Here is an 18,483-nt window from a genome sequence, read left to right as displayed (position 1 = left end):
GGCACCCGCGCAGCCCCTGGAGAGAGGAACAACCCCCGTGTCCCCCAGGAGAGCGCATGGGGGGACCCTCTGCAGACCCTCTCCCCCTCACACTCCTGTCACAACTGCACCGGTCTCAGCTATGGGCTCCCAACCTGTGTTTCCCCCCTGCCTGTTGGAGGGATTTTGGAGGGGAGAGCCCCCGTCCTGGGGGGGGACGTGACACAGGTGGGGACCCAGTGCCACCCTGGCCGGGCAGGAGGGACCCACGGGGATGAGGAGCGGGTGCTGCCATGGCACATCCTCCTCCTTCCGCTGGGTGGAAACCCTCCCCTGCGCCTGCCGTTAATCCAATTATAGCTAATTACTAACTGCAGAATAAGCTTTAATTTCTCCGGCCAGGACAGCAGCGCCGCGTCCCTCCTGCCTGCGCTGTCCCCTGGGGACACGAGTGGCCGCATCCCCCCCACACTGAGCCGGGACAGCACCTCATACATCCTCTCACCAGTGAGGGGTGGCAGTGACCTCCCCTGTGTCCCCCCCGGGGGGGGGTTACCGCTGCCCCAGCACACCCCCAGGTCCTCCTGGGTGCCACCGTGGGACCCGGTGTCTCCCACCCCGGGGACAAGCTTCGTCCCTCTCGAATCCATGAGCCTGACCCGCCTCCGCTGTCGGGGTGGCGGAGGGGCCTTGATATAAATTAGAGCTGCATTAATTAGGTGGGGGGGTTACTAATGAGCTGCTGGAGTAGGACGGAGGGGGCTGCGGGCGGATGGGGAGCTGGCAGCGTGGTGGCAGGGTCCCAGTTGTGACATGTCCCCCCCAGGCCCTGCCTGCAGAGAGGCCCCACGGGTGTGGGCGGCCTGAGCGAGCTTGATTACTGCCGTCCAGAGGGACCTGGGCAGGCTGGAGAGGTGGGCCCGTGCCAACCTCATGAACTGCAACCAGGCCGAGGGCAGGGGCCTACAGCCGGGTCGGGGCAACCCCAAGCACAACCCCAGGCTGGGCAGGGAATGGCTGGAGAGCCGCCCTGAGGAGAAGGCCCTGGGGGTGCTGATGGACGAGAAGCTCACCATGAGCCGGCCATGAGAAGGCCGACCGCATCCTGGGCCACATCAGAAGGAGTGTGGCCAGCAGGGCGAGGGGGGGATTCTGCCCCTCTGCTCCGCTCTGGGGAGATCCCCCTGTAGTGCTGCCTCCAGCTCGGGGGTCCCAACAGCAGAAGGACACGGAGCTGTTGGAGCGGGGCCAGAGGAGGCCCCGGAGATGCTGGGAGGGCTGGAGCCCCTCTGCTGGGAGGACAGGCTGGGAGAGGTGGGGAGGGTCAGCCTGGAGCAGAAAAGGCTCCAGGGAGACCTCAGAGCCCCTTCCAGTGCCTAAAGGGGCTCCAGGAGAGCTGGGGAGGGACTCTGGATCAAGGAGGGGAGCAATGGGACAAGGGGGAATGGTTTTAAACTGAAAGAAGGGAGATTTAGATTAGATATGAGGAAGAAATTCTTTCCTGTGCGGGTGATGAGCCCCTGGCGCAGGTTGCCCTGAGAAGCTGTGGCTGCCCCATCCCTGGAGGTGTTCAAGGCCCGGTTGGACGGGGCTTGGAGCAACCTGAAAGATGCTCAAAAGATGTCCGTGCCCATGGCAGGGGGTGTGGATTAGATGATGTTTGAAAGTCCCTTCCAACCCAAACCCTTCTGTGATTCTATATTGGAAGTGTTCAAGGCCAGGTTGGACGGGGCTTTGAGCAACTTGGTCTAGCAGCAGATGTCCCTGCCCATGGCAGGGGGGTTGGAGTAGATGGTCTCTGGTGGTCTCTCCAACTGAACCCGTCCTGTGATCCTCTGATTGCAAGAGGGCAAAAATGGCAGCTGCTGGGCAAGATTTCTGGTGTAATACTGCAGCGGGTGGGAGGGTGTTGAGTCAGGGATGCTCTTCCTGGTGCCCAGTGCTGCCCAGCTGGGACGCAGGAGGGATTTCCAACCTCAAAATATCAAATCTGGTGAGGATGGGCCGTGAGGGAAAGTGCTCCCTGGTGTCTGTGCAATCCTCCCGGCTCAGCCGGAGCAGAATTCCTCTCCCATCTTTGTCACATGGATTAAAAAGGACTGGGCTGATGAGAGGTGTCCCTGCCCAGGGCAGGGGGATGGCACTCGATCATCTTCAGGGTCCCTTCCAACCCAAACCATTCTATGATTCTATGAATGAGGAAGCAATCTAATTACAAGGAGGGCAGCCCCCAGCACACGCTGCCCGCAAAGGGCTTTGGGGTTTGCCCACCCACGGGTTGTCGCAAGCACGGAGCGAGGCCGGAGGTGGGATCCGTGCTGGGGAGCCGGGCAGCACCGTCCGCAGCATCACCTCGGGACAGGATGCTCCGGTACCTGCCTGGCTTCACACAACCCACTCCCCTGCCGTGCAACCCCACACCCCCCCATCACCCCAAAACAGGTCCCAGGCAGCCGGGGGAGCGGGGCAGGGGGGGATGTTGGGTTTTGTAGAGGATACAGGGCTGGGTGAAACATCTCCCCAAAAGGGAGGAGAGGGATTTCCCCAGCACCTCTGCACCCCACTGAGGTATCTCACTGCCAAGTTTCTCTGCCATCAGCTTTTGGGGCCCCTGTATATCTAAAAGTGATATTCGCCCCCACCTAAAATTGATATTCCTGCCAATATCCCCAGTGGCTGCAGCTCTCAGCACTCATCCTGCAGCTGTCAGGGAGCACTGGGCCCACTTCATCCCCCCGGCAGCCCCCAAGAAGCCTCCTGTGCCCCCCGCACTGCTGGAGGCTGCAGGCAGGAGAGGGTCCCGTCGTCCCCCCCCGCCTTCCCCACTGCCCGTCTGTGCCACAGTGGCTTCGCCCTGTCCCACCAAGGCAGGTCTGAAGGTGTTCCCTGGGGGACACCATCCATGGGCCACGTCCCATCCATGGGACAACGCATTCCTGGGTCCCCCCCCCGAGGGTGGGCATCCCACTGGGGGAGGGGAGGACACCCACGCTGATCCCCAGGATGTGGGTGGTGGCACCGCTCCCACCCCGGGGTGACACTGCGGTGAAACGCCAGTGCCACCACCCGTGTCCCCATGCTGGGAAACTCCCGTCCCGCCATGCCCCACTCACACCCGGAAGGCTGGGGGGGCTCCTGGGGAAGAACCAGCTCGATGCAGGGGGGGCACAGCACCCACGGGTGCTCACCCACACCCATGCATCAGGGTGGGCACACGAGAGACTGTCTATGTCCGAACACCCAGGGAGGGCCGAGCAATGCCACAAATACATTTGTTCCACCGCAGCCCCCTCTTTGCATCTCTAATTGCGTGGCGTGCCCTTGAATTTGCATAGAAGGCTTAAAATATAATTAATTTTTGGCACCCGGCAAAGCCTGCACGAGGCTAATCCCTTTAGATTTTGCAGCCTTATCTTGTTTGAGCGTTTATCTAGTTAAGCTTAATGGGTAAGGGAGAGGGAAAAAAATAAAAGTCAGCTGCACTTATCTGAAGAGCTGCTGCTCCCCCCGGGCAGCCCCGGCGTGTCAAGGCGCAGCAAACAAAAAGCAGCAGAAAGCAAAACAAGGGCACGACCTCCCTAAAACTGCCCAGCCCCCGCCCTGCCAGAGCCTCTGGGCTCGATATTGAGGCCGAGCAGACTCATAGACCCAAATCTTTTGGGTTACGACTGTGCAATGAAGCACCTTGGAGGGGCTCCCGCAGCCCTGAGCATCCCCGAGCATCCCCAAGGACCCCCGAGCATCCCCGAGCATCTCTGACCATACCTGAGCTCCCCCAAGCACCCCTGAGCATCTCTGACCATCCCTGAGCATCCCCGAGCACCCCTGAGCACCCCTGAGCATCCCCGAGCATCTCTGACCACACCTGAGCATCCCTGAGCATCCCCAAGTACCCCCGAGCATCCCTAAGCATCCCTGAGCATCTCTGACCATCCCCGAGCACCCCTGAGCATCCCTGAGCATCCCTGGCCCAGCCCAGACTCACGTGTAGAGCGGCTGTAGCTGTAGGTGTGATGTCTTCTGTGGCGCCTGGTAGCCGTAGGAGTCAAACCCGCCGATGAAGTCAACTGGGGAGAGGGGGGAGAGCAGCGAGATGAGCTGGGGAGAGCAGTGGGGTGATTTCCCCGCCTCCTCCCACCCCGATGGCACCCACGGGTCGTGCAGCATCCCAGGTTGCAGCAGCACCTTGGGGAGGTGGAGCATCCCAAGTTGCCACAGTATCCCGGGGAAGTGCAGCATCCCAGGTTGCCGCAGCATCCTGGGGAAGTGCAGCATCCCAGGGAAATGCAACATGCCGGTATGCAGCAGCATCCTGGGACACCACAGCATCCCGGGTCACCACGGCATCCCAGGTCCCGGCAGCATCCTGGGGATGTGCAGCGTCCTAGGTCACTGCAGCATCCTGGGACACCGCAGCATCCCGGGATACTGCAGCATCGCAGGGAAATGCAGCATCCCGGGGAAGAACAGCATCCTGCGTCGCTGCGGCATCCCGGGTTGCAGTGATATCCCAGGGAAGTGCAGCATCCCAGGTCATGGCAGCATCCTGGATTCCTGCAACATCCCAGGTCACCGCAGCATCCTGGGTCACCGCAACATCCCATGAAAGCGCTTGTAAGAAACATAGGAAAGGAGCCGGACCAACCTGCAGAGATCCCTGCGGCTCCCTTCTCCTCACCACAACAGCCCTTGCGTTGCAGGCTGGACAAAGTGGGTAAAATTACCCTATTATTGTCTCCAGAGTGGGCATTTAAGAAGAATTATGGGGGAATTACATCTCGTTTAAAGCCTGTCATTTAGGAGAATTGCAGACACCAATATATCAGTTTTCACTGCTGCGCTTTCCAGCCCATCACCCACCCAACGACCACCCGGGCACTCGCTGGAGGGACGGCAGCGGCAGATCCCAGCCCTTCACCCCGGCTCGATGTAGCAGGAGCGATGGGTGTCTGGGAGCAGCCAAACTTCCCTGCGATCATCCCATGTGCCCCCACACCTGACCCCTCAACCGGCTGCTTGGCCAGCCCAGGACGGGCACCACGCACAGCCAAGCCAGGCTTTCCAAGCCACTACGGGAGCCGTAGCACAACCCATCTCCCCCAAACAAATATATTAATCCCCACGGAGTGGCAATCTGGGTGGGTTCGCACACGGGTGTCCGAGAAACAGTGGTGAGCTCGAGGGGGGAGCCCAGTTCTCCCAGCGTATTTATCTTCCTGACTTAATATTCAGCCAGCTCTCAATTTTGACGCCATCCATCCATTTCCAAATCTAATAAGATATTCCATTAAAAAAGATGCATTTGAATCTTGGGCTCCAGCAGCATTAATATTAAAAGTGTATTGAATGTGGGAGTTTGTTTGAATGCAAACACGCTTCAAAGCCGGCGGCGGTAGATAAACCCTTTTGCCAGCTCCCCGGCTACAGAAACAAGTTATTACCGCAGGCAGTGTCCAATTTCACACGGAGATTTTCCTTTTCCGCTACACCGGTTCCCGGCAGCGCAGGGATGGGGGAAAAAAAGGGGATGCTGAACCCCCCGGCATCTCCCGGGCTGGCCTGGACCCATTGCTGGGTCCATGGCACCGGCAGGGATGCCGACCCCGATGCTGCGGGGAAGGAGCCCGATGCTGAGCGCGTCTGGGTGGCTTTTGCCGCACCGGCGGTTATGGCACATCCCTGCCTGCGGTGGGCTGCCGGGAGCCGCCAGCTGGCGCGAATTAATTAATGGCAGATGAGCATTTAATGCAGTTGGATGGCTCCAGCCTTAACCGCCTGGTTAATTGGGGCCGGGGTGCTCAGCGCTTCTGGAGGGGGGTTTGCAGGGACCGTTGTCAAACTGGAAAGCGCAATAAAGATTGTATAAAAATTAGCCCATAACTTTGCTTAAATTGCTGGGTTTCCCCTTGATTTAGGGTGAAAAACCTCGAGACGGGGAGGAGGGCACTGCCACCCTGCTGTCCATGGGGATGCTAGCTGGGGGGGACGCAATATGTCCCATTTCATCATTCCCAAGCCCCAGGTGGCTGTCGGAAGGGGGAGGCGGGAGATGGCTGGCTCTGGGAGACGTGGACGGGAGGACGGCTCTCCCGTAGCCCCCATGGGGCCGGATCCGGACCAGGAGGAGCACTCACCATGAATTTATCGGGGTGTGGAGGTGACTTTTTACAGCAAAGGCGATTCTCCCTGGATCAGGGATATAGGGGAGATGTTCTGTCCCAGAGGAGATGCTCTGAATTCGGGTCAACAGGGAGCAGCCAGAGCAATGCCAGCCCCGAATCCGCCCCTGAGCAGCTGCGTGCGGGGATGAGCATCCCAACTTCAGCGGGAGCTGGACTTGGTGCCGTGATGGTGGTGTGGGGACTGGGGACCACCTCAACCTCTTTGTGGGCTCACAAGGGGACAAATCCCAACCCCATGGTTGAAACCGGTCCCGTTCCTGCACCCAGAGGTTGTGAGTGCTGCAGTCCCATGGGAGACGTGACAGCTCAGGGCTCACTGTCCCCGTCCCCCTCCTCTCCCAGCCCTGCCCAGGGTGCAGCACCCTCCCCGAGGCCAGCAGGGGGGTGGACTGCTGGTGATGTGTGATGTGCCACCCTGCCCCAGCGCATCTGCCTCCCTGGGGATGGAATAAAGGGGCAAAAACGCCAACTAAAGGGATCCCTTCACCCGCATCCCAGCATCGCTCCCCCATCCCCGGCGAGGCGCCGGCCGGCGTCAGCCGAGGCCATTTTGCAGCGCTGCGGCTCTCCCCCCCACGACTGATGGCGAAAGCACTTACAGCTGTCTTCTTCCTCCAGGAACACTTTGCTGACGTAGCAGGCGTAGACGAAGCCAAAGAGCTGTGAACAGGGCGGAGAGAAGTCGGTTATCGGGGTGATGGGCACTGGGACCGGTGCGGTGTCGGTGGGGGGGACGGAGGTGGGTGGGGGGAGGTGGATGCCTGGGAGCATCCCGGGGGAACCCTGGGCAGGATCAGGGCTGGCGGTGCTGGAGCCCATCTCCGGTGGCTGCTGGTTTGGGATGCAGTGAGGTCAGATGGCTTCAGCTGCACCGGGGGGACAAGGGTGGTGGCTCTTGGGGGTGGTGGGGGGGATGAGGTGGCACCATACTGGGATGGCAGTGCAGAGGGTGCTGAGCCCCCCACTGTGCCCCTTTGGCGGGTGCCTTGCAGCTGCTCTGGACCCCAATTCCCTTTAAAGCTTTATTCTCCTGCAGCCCCCTAAGGCTCCCCAGGGGCTTTGTTTGCATCCAGGTATGTCCCCTTCCCACCTCCGCATGGGGGTGACAGCCACAGGGAAGGGGGGACCCTCCCTTTGCAGTGGCTGATGCTCCAGCAATGCAGTGCCTGGGTGCGTGACACCGAGAATCCCCCATTCCTGCAGTCCCCAGCCCCCCGCCTGCCAGGTTTTGGGGTGGGCAGCAGCACCCCCGGGGTGCTGGCACGGGATCTGTCTGCACCCAACCCTGAGCCAATGCCACCCCTGATGCTATAAAATGGATGCGTGATGGTGGGACATCTCCAGCCGGACCACGGTGGCTCTGCCCACCCCGCTCCCTCCTCTCTCGCTTCACAATTTGGGATGAGGGATGAGGAAGAAAGGTGCCGGCAGCTGCCCTTACCGCCAGGAATATCTGCGTGGCGCTGCTCACTACCTCGATGTACTGGTAGTCAAGCAGGCAGCCGCTGACGGTGATGACGTGATGGTCCTCGGGCGCCAGGTTGGAGTTCATCACCGGTGTCACCAGGCAGCCCGGCCCGTTCTCCATCCACCACGAGCGATGCAGTGAGGTATTGAAGGTCATGATGAAGTCTCGGTCCTGCGGGAGGGGAGCAGAGGAGGAGGCACAGATTGTGGAGCTGAGTTTCGTTGCAGGGGAGGTGGACAGAAAACGGACTTTTTCAACCCAAGGATGCCCCGCGAGCATTGCAGCCAGCCAGACCATGTCAATGCAGCATCTCCCCGACCCGCAGCTGGCGTTCCCGGGGTTTGCGGCTTCCTCCCATGCCAATGGCACGGGCCATGTGGTCACGCAGCACCCAAGTGCGCCTCAGTGCCCAGGTGACATCACGGATGTCACAGAACGGTCACCAGTGCGGCAGCTTGGGCTTGAGGCGGGGAAGCAGCCACTCGCGATGCTGCCGGCCGCATCCTGCCATCCGAAAGACGGGACCACGGCATCATCCAGGGATGCAGAGCAGAGATGGCTTTGGGGTGTCACCCCCCCAGAGCCTTGCGGGGGCTCTGCTGACACGCGTCCCCCTCCTCGTAAGCCCGTTACCAGGCTGTGGGACTCTCCCTGTCTCATCTCCATCAGCTTTTCGGCGGCAGTGCAGTAGGCAGCAGCCTCCCCGCTGCGAGACACGGCTGCGGGCTGTCACCGGGGTGGCATAAAGGCACAGGGCTAATCCCCCAGTGCCCCCCACCTCCCCCCATAGCAGGCTCACGCGAGGCTAAGCTGGAATTTAATAAAAGCAGCAGGACGGGGTCTGGGCTCGATTCCAGGAGGCAGCATGGCACGGTCGATGCCGATGCCTCTGCCTACGGCTCTGGCGGGGAGATGGGGGTGGCGTGGGTCCGGATGCAGCCCCTGCACAGGGCTCTTGTGGGCTCCCCCATGGCTGGGGGAGCACCCCACCTCCTGGAGGGTCCTCCTGGCTCAGCTGGGTGAGCACCCACCTCATGGAGGGTCCTCTCAGCCCCTCTCTGCACCGCCGGCCCAGGGGCATGCAGGGGGGGGCTGGGAAACCCCCAGAACAGCCCTTGTAGGAAGTCACCGATCCGGGACGAAACGATTTTTGTGGGTGGGGGTGGAAAAAATAGAAAGAAAGTGGGTTTCGGCTTCTAAAACCGAAGGATGTGGGTTTAGGTGCTGGGAAACACAAAGAGGGGGTGTCCTGGCTATGCAGCGTCACTGCGAGATTGGGGATTTCCACCGAAAACGCTTGGTGGGAGTGAATCCTCCCCTGGCACATCCCCCGCGCCTGCTGCGCGTATGCGGCATTTCAGCTTTTTAGAAGAGCCTCAAGCGTCCTGTAGCAACACAGGAAGGTGGGTTCGTCCTTGGGAACCCCCCAGGAAGCCCTTCTCCCCGCTGCGGGCAGCCGCATAGAGAGCCAGAGCCTGGTGCCCTGGAGCCCTCCATGATGCTCCAGCGCAGGGAACAGCATCCTCCAGCGCAGGGCACGTCCTCAGCACGGGTACCCCGACCACGAGCTGAGGATGCTCGAATCATGTAGTGATGCACCATCACTACATTAAGTTTGGCTTTTTTTTGTGTAAGAGCTATAATGTAATAGCCCGGGATGGGGCGTAGAGATGCGGAGAGGCACAGCCCCGCTCCCATCCCCACCTCCATCACCACCAGGATGACTTCTCAAAGCCATTAATGATGTCCAGGTGCTGTCACGCGGCTGCCGGGTGCTCCGGGGCCAAGCAGCGCCTGCAGAGCCCCAGGACACCCCAGAAAATTGGGAATCTGCAGCGGGGGTGGGGGTGGGGTGGGGTGTCTCCTCCTCCCACCCCCTTGCCTTGCCCACCCCTGCCTGCACCGCGAGCTGAGCTGCAGGAGAACCTGTCCCACACCTTCCCGTCATTGCTCGCCCCCGTGTCCCTTCTCTGCTTTGTCCCCTCATCGGCGTGTTAGGAAACAATGCTCTCCGATTTCTGCACCCCATAAACCCCGGCAGCGCCGAGGCCCCACCGGTGCAATTCCGTGCAATTCCCAACTCATTGGCCTCATTAATTTTGCTCTCCTTCCAAGCCTCCCCCCCCGTCACCGCCACCGTCCGTCTGTCCGTCCCACGCGCGCTGGGGTGCTCGGTGCTGCAGCCAGGACCCCCCGGGGAGGCACCCCCAGCACTCAGGCGGGTGCTTTGCCACCAGGGTGGGGACACCCACAGGCTCTGGGTCCCTTTTTGGGGGGCAGAGCTGTGGGGCAGGGGAAGGAGGAGGAGGACGCAAGCGGCAGGAGAGCGGGAAGGATGGAAAGATGGAGGGGAGGAGGATGGAGGGAGGGAGGAAGAGGAGGCAGCCGGGGGTGCCGGGAGGGGTGGTTACCTGCGACAAGCGTCCGACCTCCAGGTAGAAGCAGATGATGAAGGCGTTCCAGCCGACCCACAGCACCAGCCATACCGCATACTGCCGAGAAAAGAGCCGGTCAGGGCATGCCATGCCCAACCGACCTTCCCCGCTCCATTCCTCCTCCGCCCGGCTCGCTGGATCCTGCTGGATCCGCAGGGATTGGGGTTTGGGTACGGGAGGGGACTTAGGGTTGAGCCATCCTTGGGGGGGTGACGATGCTGCACCCGGACGTGGGCAGCAAGCATCCGCAGCGGTACCTACCATCATGAGGTATTTGGATCTGTACTGGATGGTCCCAAAAATACCCAAAATAACAGCCATGATGTGTAAAAAATTCGCCAGGATGGGTGCCCACTGGTAGCCCAGGAAATCAAAGATCTGCCTCTCCAGCGCGGCTACCTGCAACAGAGCAAAGGAAGGGTCGGAGCATCGGTCACCGCAGCAGCTCCTGGGATGCTAAAGGCAAAGAGCAGCCGGTAATTAATGGTAAATCCTACGGATAATTAGTCGCAATAGGCTGAAACGTCTGCATGATGCATTGGGCGGCGGCGGGGGAATGCGCAGCGGCGAGCGAAGGGTTATTATGAACGTTTGGAGCAGAGAAGGGGGAGCAGGGAGATGTCAACTTGTCGCCCCTGCCTCAGTTTCCCCATCGCTCAGGTCTCGGGCACTGCTGAAAAATCACCCTCCAGGTTTGGTTTAGCCCTGAGCTCAGCTTATCCAGGGAAAACCTCCTGCTCAGGTCATGCACGGGGTCCCCCCATATTTTACAAGTGATTTTTCTGCTCGTCCTGTCCGACTCATCGCGTGCCTTCCCCTACTTAATGCCATTGGGGTTTGACCGCTGTTACCGTTTGTAATCCATAAATAAGGACGTGGTGCAGCTTAATAAATCGCACGGCACGCAAAATTAGGGATGGTAGCTGGTGTGATCCGCCTGTTATCCCAGCGCTTATTTATGGCTCTATTTGCTGGTGGCTCAGGGTCTATTACTCTTAATTACTGGATTAGCTTAAAGAAAGGTGGTAGAAAAGGGGAGGGAGGAGCGTGGAGCCTTCGCTGATGGGTTTAAGTTAAAATATGGAGATTTGACGAGGCTATGGTTCTTTAGGGGACTTTTAGGGAACTTTGGGGTGCATCGGACACTGCACTCCCCAAGGGGCGGGGACAGGGCTGCAGTGAGATGTGTCACCAGCGGCATCGCAAACCAAAAAACCTCTACGTTTCCCTTTCTGACAGCCCAACCCTGTCTCGTTGCTCTTTGAGGTGCCCCAGATTCGTCCAATAAACCCTGCGAACTCCTGGGCCCCGAGTCCTCCCCACGGCACCGTGCCTCAGTTTCCCTTCCTGCTGCAATGACTCTCCTCCTGGCAGAGAAGTGGGAGTTTATCCTGAAAATCGCAGGAGAAACCAAGCTGTACATCCCTCCCTGAAGCTCCCACGGGGGTTATGGCCGCGGGGCTGCCCCGGGGCCTCGCAGCGTCCCTGCCCATCCAGCCCAACTTAATGTGTCCTAATTACAGGGGGGGGGTTGGAGAGAAATGAGGTGGCAAAAGCCCTTCCCGAAGTGTTTCGCAAGGATGAGGCACGGCTAACGCATCTGTGCGGGCGCCTGCCAGCCGTGCCTCAGTTTCCCCATCCATCAAGCATCACCCCCTCACTTGAATTGGCTCAGCGAGGGCTTAAATCACCATCTTTTTCAGCCCAGCTCCATCCCGCCAGCGGGTGGAAAGCCAAAGGCAGAGCCGAGGATGGCGGTTATCCCAATCCCCTACCTCCTCCCTGTCATAGGAGCTGCTGGATCTGTGCCGGCAGGACCCCGGTTTCAATTAAAGGCAATGCAAAGCCCTGGAGCAGCCGAGCCCCCGGCAGCCCCCGGATCCGCAGGGTCGGGACCAAAGCTGTTTGCATTGAGGCTTAATTCACTTCCCTGCTATTTAAACTCTCCGAGGAAACAGCCTTTGGAATATACTTACAACCGGGCCGTAAATCTTTTAAATTGAGGAATGTAAATAATAAATGATACAAAGAGCGTGGTGCTCGGGGTTTTATAGCCATCCATCGATCTGGTGGCTGTTGACAGAGCTGCTTAGCAGGAGCCAGATGGGAAGGCTGTGAGTTTTGGGTACCGGTGAGTCTCCGAGCCAAGGGATGGGGCTGGGAAGAGGCTCCGAGAGCATCCCATCGAGCCGGAGCGATGGGCTTACACCCGGGGGCTGTGACACTGCACGGCTCCTTAAATCCAGTCCATCAAGCTGGGAGAGGAGCTGGGGAAAAGCCTGCTCAAACCCAATCCTTCTTCATCCCAAGGAGAGGCAAAATTAGGGGCAAACACCACGGTCTCCCTGAGGATGAGGGAAGGCTGCAAATCGCACCGAAAAGCTTTGCCGGAGCCACCCCGGCAGGTAAAATGCCGCTTTGTGCGCACCGTTATTCCAGTTTATCCCCTCCATGCGAAGAGCAAATCGTCTGTTTTTCAGCCTCGTCGGATCCCCTGTTTACGGTTCAGGAAAATACGGAGACACAACAGAAACACGGCGAGGCTTCAGCTCCCCCGGCACTTGCCGCCTGCGAAGCCCCAAGGGCATCCCAAGGGCAGGGCAGCCGCCTTCCGCCCGGCTGCGCAAGTGGGGAAACTGAGGCACGGCCACGCTCCGGGAGCAGTGGGTGGCACAGCTCTGGCAATCCTCGCACGGGACTGAACGAGCACAGTTTTCAGCTCAGCCCGATGCTCCTGGCTTGCTCCAAACGCTTCTCGCCGCTTGCTCGCTTGCCGACCCCAGGCTGGTCCAGCACCCGGAGCATCCTCGCCAGATCCTTTGGGAGTGAGCTGTCCCCCAGCAGCGAAGGGGACACCCCGGCCTTTCATGCAGCCACTGCCAGCCAAGTCATCAACGGTGGCTCTAAACGGAGCAAAAGCAGCTCCGTGAGCTCCCGGCGCAAGAACCGCAGCTCCCGGCACGCTCCGTAAGAAACCTCTGAGCGTCTTGGGGACCAGCGGCATCCAGCCCCCCCTCCCCAAACCCAGGTGACTTGTAGAGCTCAGAGCATCCTCCCCAAGCTGTCCTCCTCCCCTAAGAGCTATTTCCCATGCTAATAGCAGCCCCATTAATGACCCACCCTCATTAACACCCTTGCTCTCCCCTTTTCAGCTGCTCCACCATGGAAGCCACGATGCTCCTGGGAGCGCGGGGCCAGGAACAACACACCATCCTGCCGCTAATTAAGATAAACCTGCGGCTGATCAATGCAACGAGTTTTAGGGCTCCCTCTTAATTAAACACTCTCTAGTTTATCGATCAGCCCCAAAAGTTCCCTTTGCAGCAAATCACATCAATTTGTCGGGGGCAGGCGCGCATCAGAGTCCTGCTAATTGAAACGCGTTGCCTGCAATGATTTTATTTTAATCAAGAAATCGAAGCGGGCGAGACGAGGGGATCGGGTGGCATCGGTGCATGGCAGTCCCCAGGGAGGACCGCGGCAGGAGGGGACGCGTGCACAGCCCCGTGGGGACAGGGGGCTGCCGGGGCTCAGCCCAGGGATTCTGGGCAGGCAGAAGCGGCGAGGCAGAGCTGGAGGAAAATCATAGAATCATAGAAAAATGGGTTTTTTCAAGGGTGCTGGCACCAAATTCAAATGGGAAGGAGCTCGCCTGTCCTCAGATGACCCCTTGGTTATGGCACCTTCACCTTTCTCAGACCCATCCCGTTTCTCGGTGGGGTTTTCCCAGTCCTTTTTAATCCCTGTGACAAAGATGGGAGAGGAATTCCGCTCCGGCTGCGCCGGGAGGATTGCACAGACACCAGGGAGCACTTTCCCTCATGGCCCATCCTCACCAGATTTGATATTTTGAGGTTGGAAATCCCTCCTGCATCCCAGCTGGGCAGCACTGGGCACCAGGAAGAGCATCCCTGACCCAACATCCTCCCACCCACTGCAGTATTACACCAGAAATCTTGCCCAGCAGCTGCCATTTTTGCCCTCTTGCAATCAGAGGATCACAGGACGGGTTCAGTTGGAGAGACCACCAGAGACCATCTACTCCAACCCCCCTGCCATGGGCAGGGACATCTGCTGCTAGACCAGGTTGCTCAAAGCCCCGTCCAACCTGGCCTTGAACACTTCCAATATAGAATCACAGAAGGGTTTGGGTTGGAAGGGACCTTCAAACATCATCTAATCCACACCCCCTGCCATGGGCACGGACATCTTTTGAGCATCTTTCAGGTTGCTCCAAGGCCCGTCCAACCTGGCCTTGAACACCTCCAGGGATGGGGCAGCCACAGCTTCTCAGGGCAACCTGCGCCAGGGGCTCATCACCCGCACAGGAAAGAATTTCTTCCTCATATCTAATCTAAATCTCCCTTCTTTCAGTTTAAAACCATTCCCCCTTGTCCCATTGCTCCCCTCCTTGATCCAGAGTCCCTCCCCAGCTCTCCTGGAGCCCTTTAGGCACTGGAAGGGGCTCTAAGGTCTCCGCAGAGCCTTCTCTTCTCCAGGCTGACCCCCCCCAACTCTCCCAGCCTGTCCTCCCAGCAGAGGGGCTCCAGCCCTCCCAGCATCTCCGGGGCCTCCTCTGGCCCCACTCCAACAGCTCCGTGTCCTTCTGCTGTTGGGACCCCCGAGCTGGAGACAGCACTGCGGGGGGGTCTCCCCAGAGTGGAGCAGAGGGGCGCAATCCCCCCCTCACCCTGCTGGCCACACTGCTGGGGATGCAGCCCGGGTTGCCGGTGGCTTTCTGGGCTCCCAGTGCACGTTGCCGGTTCACGTCCGCCTTTTCATCCCCCAGCACCCCCAAGCCCTTGTCCACAGGGCTGCCCTCAGTCCCGTTCCTCACCCAGTCTGCACGGACACCGGGGATTGCCCCGTCCCGGGTGCAGGGCCTCACACTCGGCCTGGTTGAACTTCGGCCCACTCCTCCAGCCTGCCCAGGTCCCTCTGGATGGCATTCCATCCCTCCAGTGCATCAACCACCCCACTCAGCTTGGGGTCATCTGCAGACTTGCTGAGGGTGCACTCCACCCACTGTCTACGTCACTGATGGAGATATTAAATAGTACTGGTCCCAGTATGGACCATTAAGGGACACCACTCGTTACCTGTCTCCACTTGGACGTTGAGCCATTCGCTGCAACTCCCTGGACACAGTTTTCCAGCCAACTCCCTAACCATCTAACGGGCTATCTACCAAACCCACATCTCCCTCCAATTTAAAGATGAGGATGTCGGAGGGGACCTCTTACTGCATCCCACCCTCTGGTTTTGGGATAAAACCAACCCTGCCCCGCTCCGTAACACGGCAGTGGACAGGCTACCTGCAGGCACCAAGCCCTCCCTCTGCACAGCAAGATGGACACCACATCCACAGGGTGGTCACGAGATCCCAGCATGGCCCAGTGCCATCTCCACCGGGGACAGGCTGGAGCCACCACAGCCCAGCCCAGGTCCCTGCCTGGGATTTATGGCAGCAGATCCTCCCATTATATCTGTCACACCTGATGGCTCTTAGAGACTTCCATTAATTACTTAATTACCACCAAAACTGAAGGGACAGGAGGACACGGCCACCTGTGCACACAGGTGACCCCAGGGCACACGTGTCTGGGTGCTCGGTGGTCCTGGCAACTGCAGGGACCATTTATCCACGTCCTTCTCCCGCGGTGCCCGGGGCGAGTGACGCTCGTGTCACCAGGGCCCGGGGCGAGGACGCTGGCCTGGCTGTGGCCCCCGGTTCCCCCGGGCTCTGTCCCCCCTCCCTGCGCTCCGTCCTCTCGCCTCGCCTGAGATGGAGATGACACGTTTGCTGACACAGACGCATAAATATATTATCGCATCCCTAAAGCCTCAGTAATTAAGGGGTGGTGAGAGATGGGAGCTCGCTCCGACGCTGGCCAGGGGTCATCTCTTGGGGGGGAGGGGGGACGGTCCCTCCACCCTGCTCGAGGACGGTCCCTCCCGTCTCTCCCTGACCCCCCTCCCCAAAGGTACAGAGCCCCCCGGTTGGGTGCTGGGCGATGCTGTGGGGACATCCCTGCTCATCACACTCTTGCCCAGCCCAAAGCCCCCCACCCCCACCCCAAAGCATCACCCCAGAGTGCAGCAGGTTTGGGGACACGGGGAAGTGACCCCCCCCGTCCCCCAGCTGCATCCCAAGCTGTGCCACCCCCTGTGCCCACGCAGTGATTTTCCCGGGTATGTGATTATGCATTTAATGACCACCGACCCTATCCCGCGGGCAGCGGGTGTGCGCAGGGCAACAGAGCTGGCAGCAGGAGGAGGCAGCACGTGGGCACGCACGGCCTGCCTGCACTCATGGTCACCCTCTGCCTGCACTCACTGCCTGCCTGCACTCACCACCTGCCTGCACTCACTGCCTGCCTGCACTCACTGTCTGTCCGCACTCATCATCTGCCTGCACTCAATGTCTGCCTGCACTCACTGCCTGCCTGCACTCACCGCCTGCCTGCACTCACCATCTGCCTGCACTCACTGCCTGCCTGCACTCACTGCCTGCACTTAGTGCCTGCCTGCGCTCACCACCTGCCTGCACTCATGATCTGCCTGCACTTACTGCTTGCCTGCACTCATAGTCACCATCTGCCTGCACTCCCCACCTGCCTGCACTCCCTGTCTGCCTGCATTCACCTCCTGCCTGCACTCATGGTCACCCTCTGCCTGCACTCACCATCTGCCTGCACTCAGTGCCTGCACTCATCGCCTGCCTGCACTCACCATCTGCCTGTACTCACTCTCTGCCTGCACTCACCACCTGCCTGCACTCACTCATGATCTGCCTGCACTCACTGTCTGCCTGCACTCATGGTCACCACCTGCCTGCATTCACCATCTGCCTGCACTCATGGTTACCATCTGCCTGCACTTACGATTTGCCTGCACTCACTGCCTGCCTGCACTCACGGTCACTGCCTGCCTGCACTCACTGCCTGCACTCACTCACCACCTGTCTGCACTCACTGTCTGCCTGCACTCACCGCCTGCCTGCACTCATGGTCACCCTCTGCCTGCACTCACTGTCTGCCTGCACTCACTGCCTGCCTGCACTCATGGTAACCACTTGCCTGCACTCCCTCTTTGCCTGCGCTCACAACCTGCCTGCACTCATAGTCACCCTCTGCCTGCCCTTACCGTCTGCCTGCACTCACTGCCTGCGAGCACTCATGGTCACTGTCTGCCTGCACTCACCGCCTGCTGCACTCACTGCCTGCACTCAGTGCCTGCCTGCACTCACCACCTGCCTGCACTCATGGTCACCCTCTGCCTGCCCTCACCCTCTGCCTGCAAACTGCACCCCCTGAGCCACCCCCAGCCCTGCCTCCCCCCCCCCCCCCCGCCCCTTCCCCAGCCCCCGCCGGGACGGGGCGCGGGGGCATCACCCGCGTAGGTGAGCGGGGCGCACGCATCATGTGCCGTCACGCGTGGGTACGTGGCAGTACCTTGCGCCCTGTGCCGATCCCCAACCACTCGATTTTCGGTGGGGCGGGAAGCGCTGTGGCACAGCACCTGGATACGGGCCTCCGGGAGCCTGTGGGGGTCCCAACTTGGGGGGGGGGGGGGGGCAGAGGGGTGAACCCCTAAACGGGACACCCCACAACCAGGGGGATTCTCAACCACGCTCCAGCACCGAAGCGGCACACTCGCCATCCCCGATGGGTTCTTGCTCCAGGTTTTTTGCGGAGGGGGTGATGCACCAGGAGCCAGAAGATGCCCCCGGGGGCGGGGGGGTGGGGTGGGGTGGTGTCAGAGGTTGGGAAAAAGGGGGTTTTTAGGGGATGGGGTTTTTTCCACATCACCAAACCCACAGCTTTTCTGCTGCCAGCTCCCCGGGGATGGTGCTCTGAAATTTGCAGGCAGGAGCAAACCTGCCCATCACCCTTCCGAGGGTCTTCACCGAGCCATGCGGGCAGGGGAAAGGGATATTTCCCCCCCCCTAAATTTTTTCCCAAAGAGGGGAAAAAAATAATAGAATCATAGAATGATTTAGGTTGGAAAGGACCTTGAAGATCATCCAGTCCCACCCCGCTGCCCTGGGCAGGGACACCTCCCCCCAGCCCAGGTTGCCCAAATAGATGGGAAAGAGTTTCCATCCCAGAGAAAAAGGGATGTTTCTCCCCCCCCCCCCCCATCCTGGAAATATTCTCCCTCGAGATTGGGAAGCCCTGATAATTTAGCTGCAGGGTTGGTTTGGTTGTTTTTGCGGTGCCAGCGAGGCCGGAGCGGGCAGCGCAGGCAGGATGCTGCTCCCGGCTGCCTGCTGCCCTTCAGCTCAACAGCAGCATCTGCGCGTCGGGTTTAAATAAACCCTCTGCCCTCCCCTCCGCGCCGCAGCCTGGCAGGAGCGGAGCGGGGCTTCGGTACCCCCCGATGGGTTATTATCCTTCAGCCGGGTGATTTCCTCCCG

At 60.0% G+C, this 18,483-nt stretch overlaps 1 protein-coding gene across 1 annotated transcript in view; it reads right to left on the bottom strand.

The window, feature by feature from the left end:
- Window positions 1–3,960: 3,960 nt before the first annotated feature.
- NKAIN1 (sodium/potassium transporting ATPase interacting 1) overlaps window positions 3,961–18,483 on the bottom strand; it is a gene marked incomplete at both ends in the record, with an annotated part of 32,745 nt that continues 18,222 nt past the window's right edge. Inside the window, 5 exons of the mRNA XM_082494034.1 lie at window positions 3,961–4,046; window positions 6,761–6,821; window positions 7,603–7,800; window positions 10,041–10,121; window positions 10,326–10,463. Coding sequence (XP_082350160.1) covers window positions 3,961–4,046; window positions 6,761–6,821; window positions 7,603–7,800; window positions 10,041–10,121; window positions 10,326–10,463 — 564 coding nt within the window. The remainder of the gene's footprint in view (window positions 4,047–6,760; window positions 6,822–7,602; window positions 7,801–10,040; window positions 10,122–10,325; window positions 10,464–18,483) is intronic.

This window comes from Vanellus vanellus (assembly GCF_965231255.1).
Source record: "Vanellus vanellus genome assembly, chromosome: 22".
Taxonomy (NCBI): domain Eukaryota; kingdom Metazoa; phylum Chordata; class Aves; order Charadriiformes; family Charadriidae; genus Vanellus; species Vanellus vanellus.
Note: the sequence above shows the minus strand (reverse complement) of the source record. Positions and strands in the feature narration are given on the sequence as shown.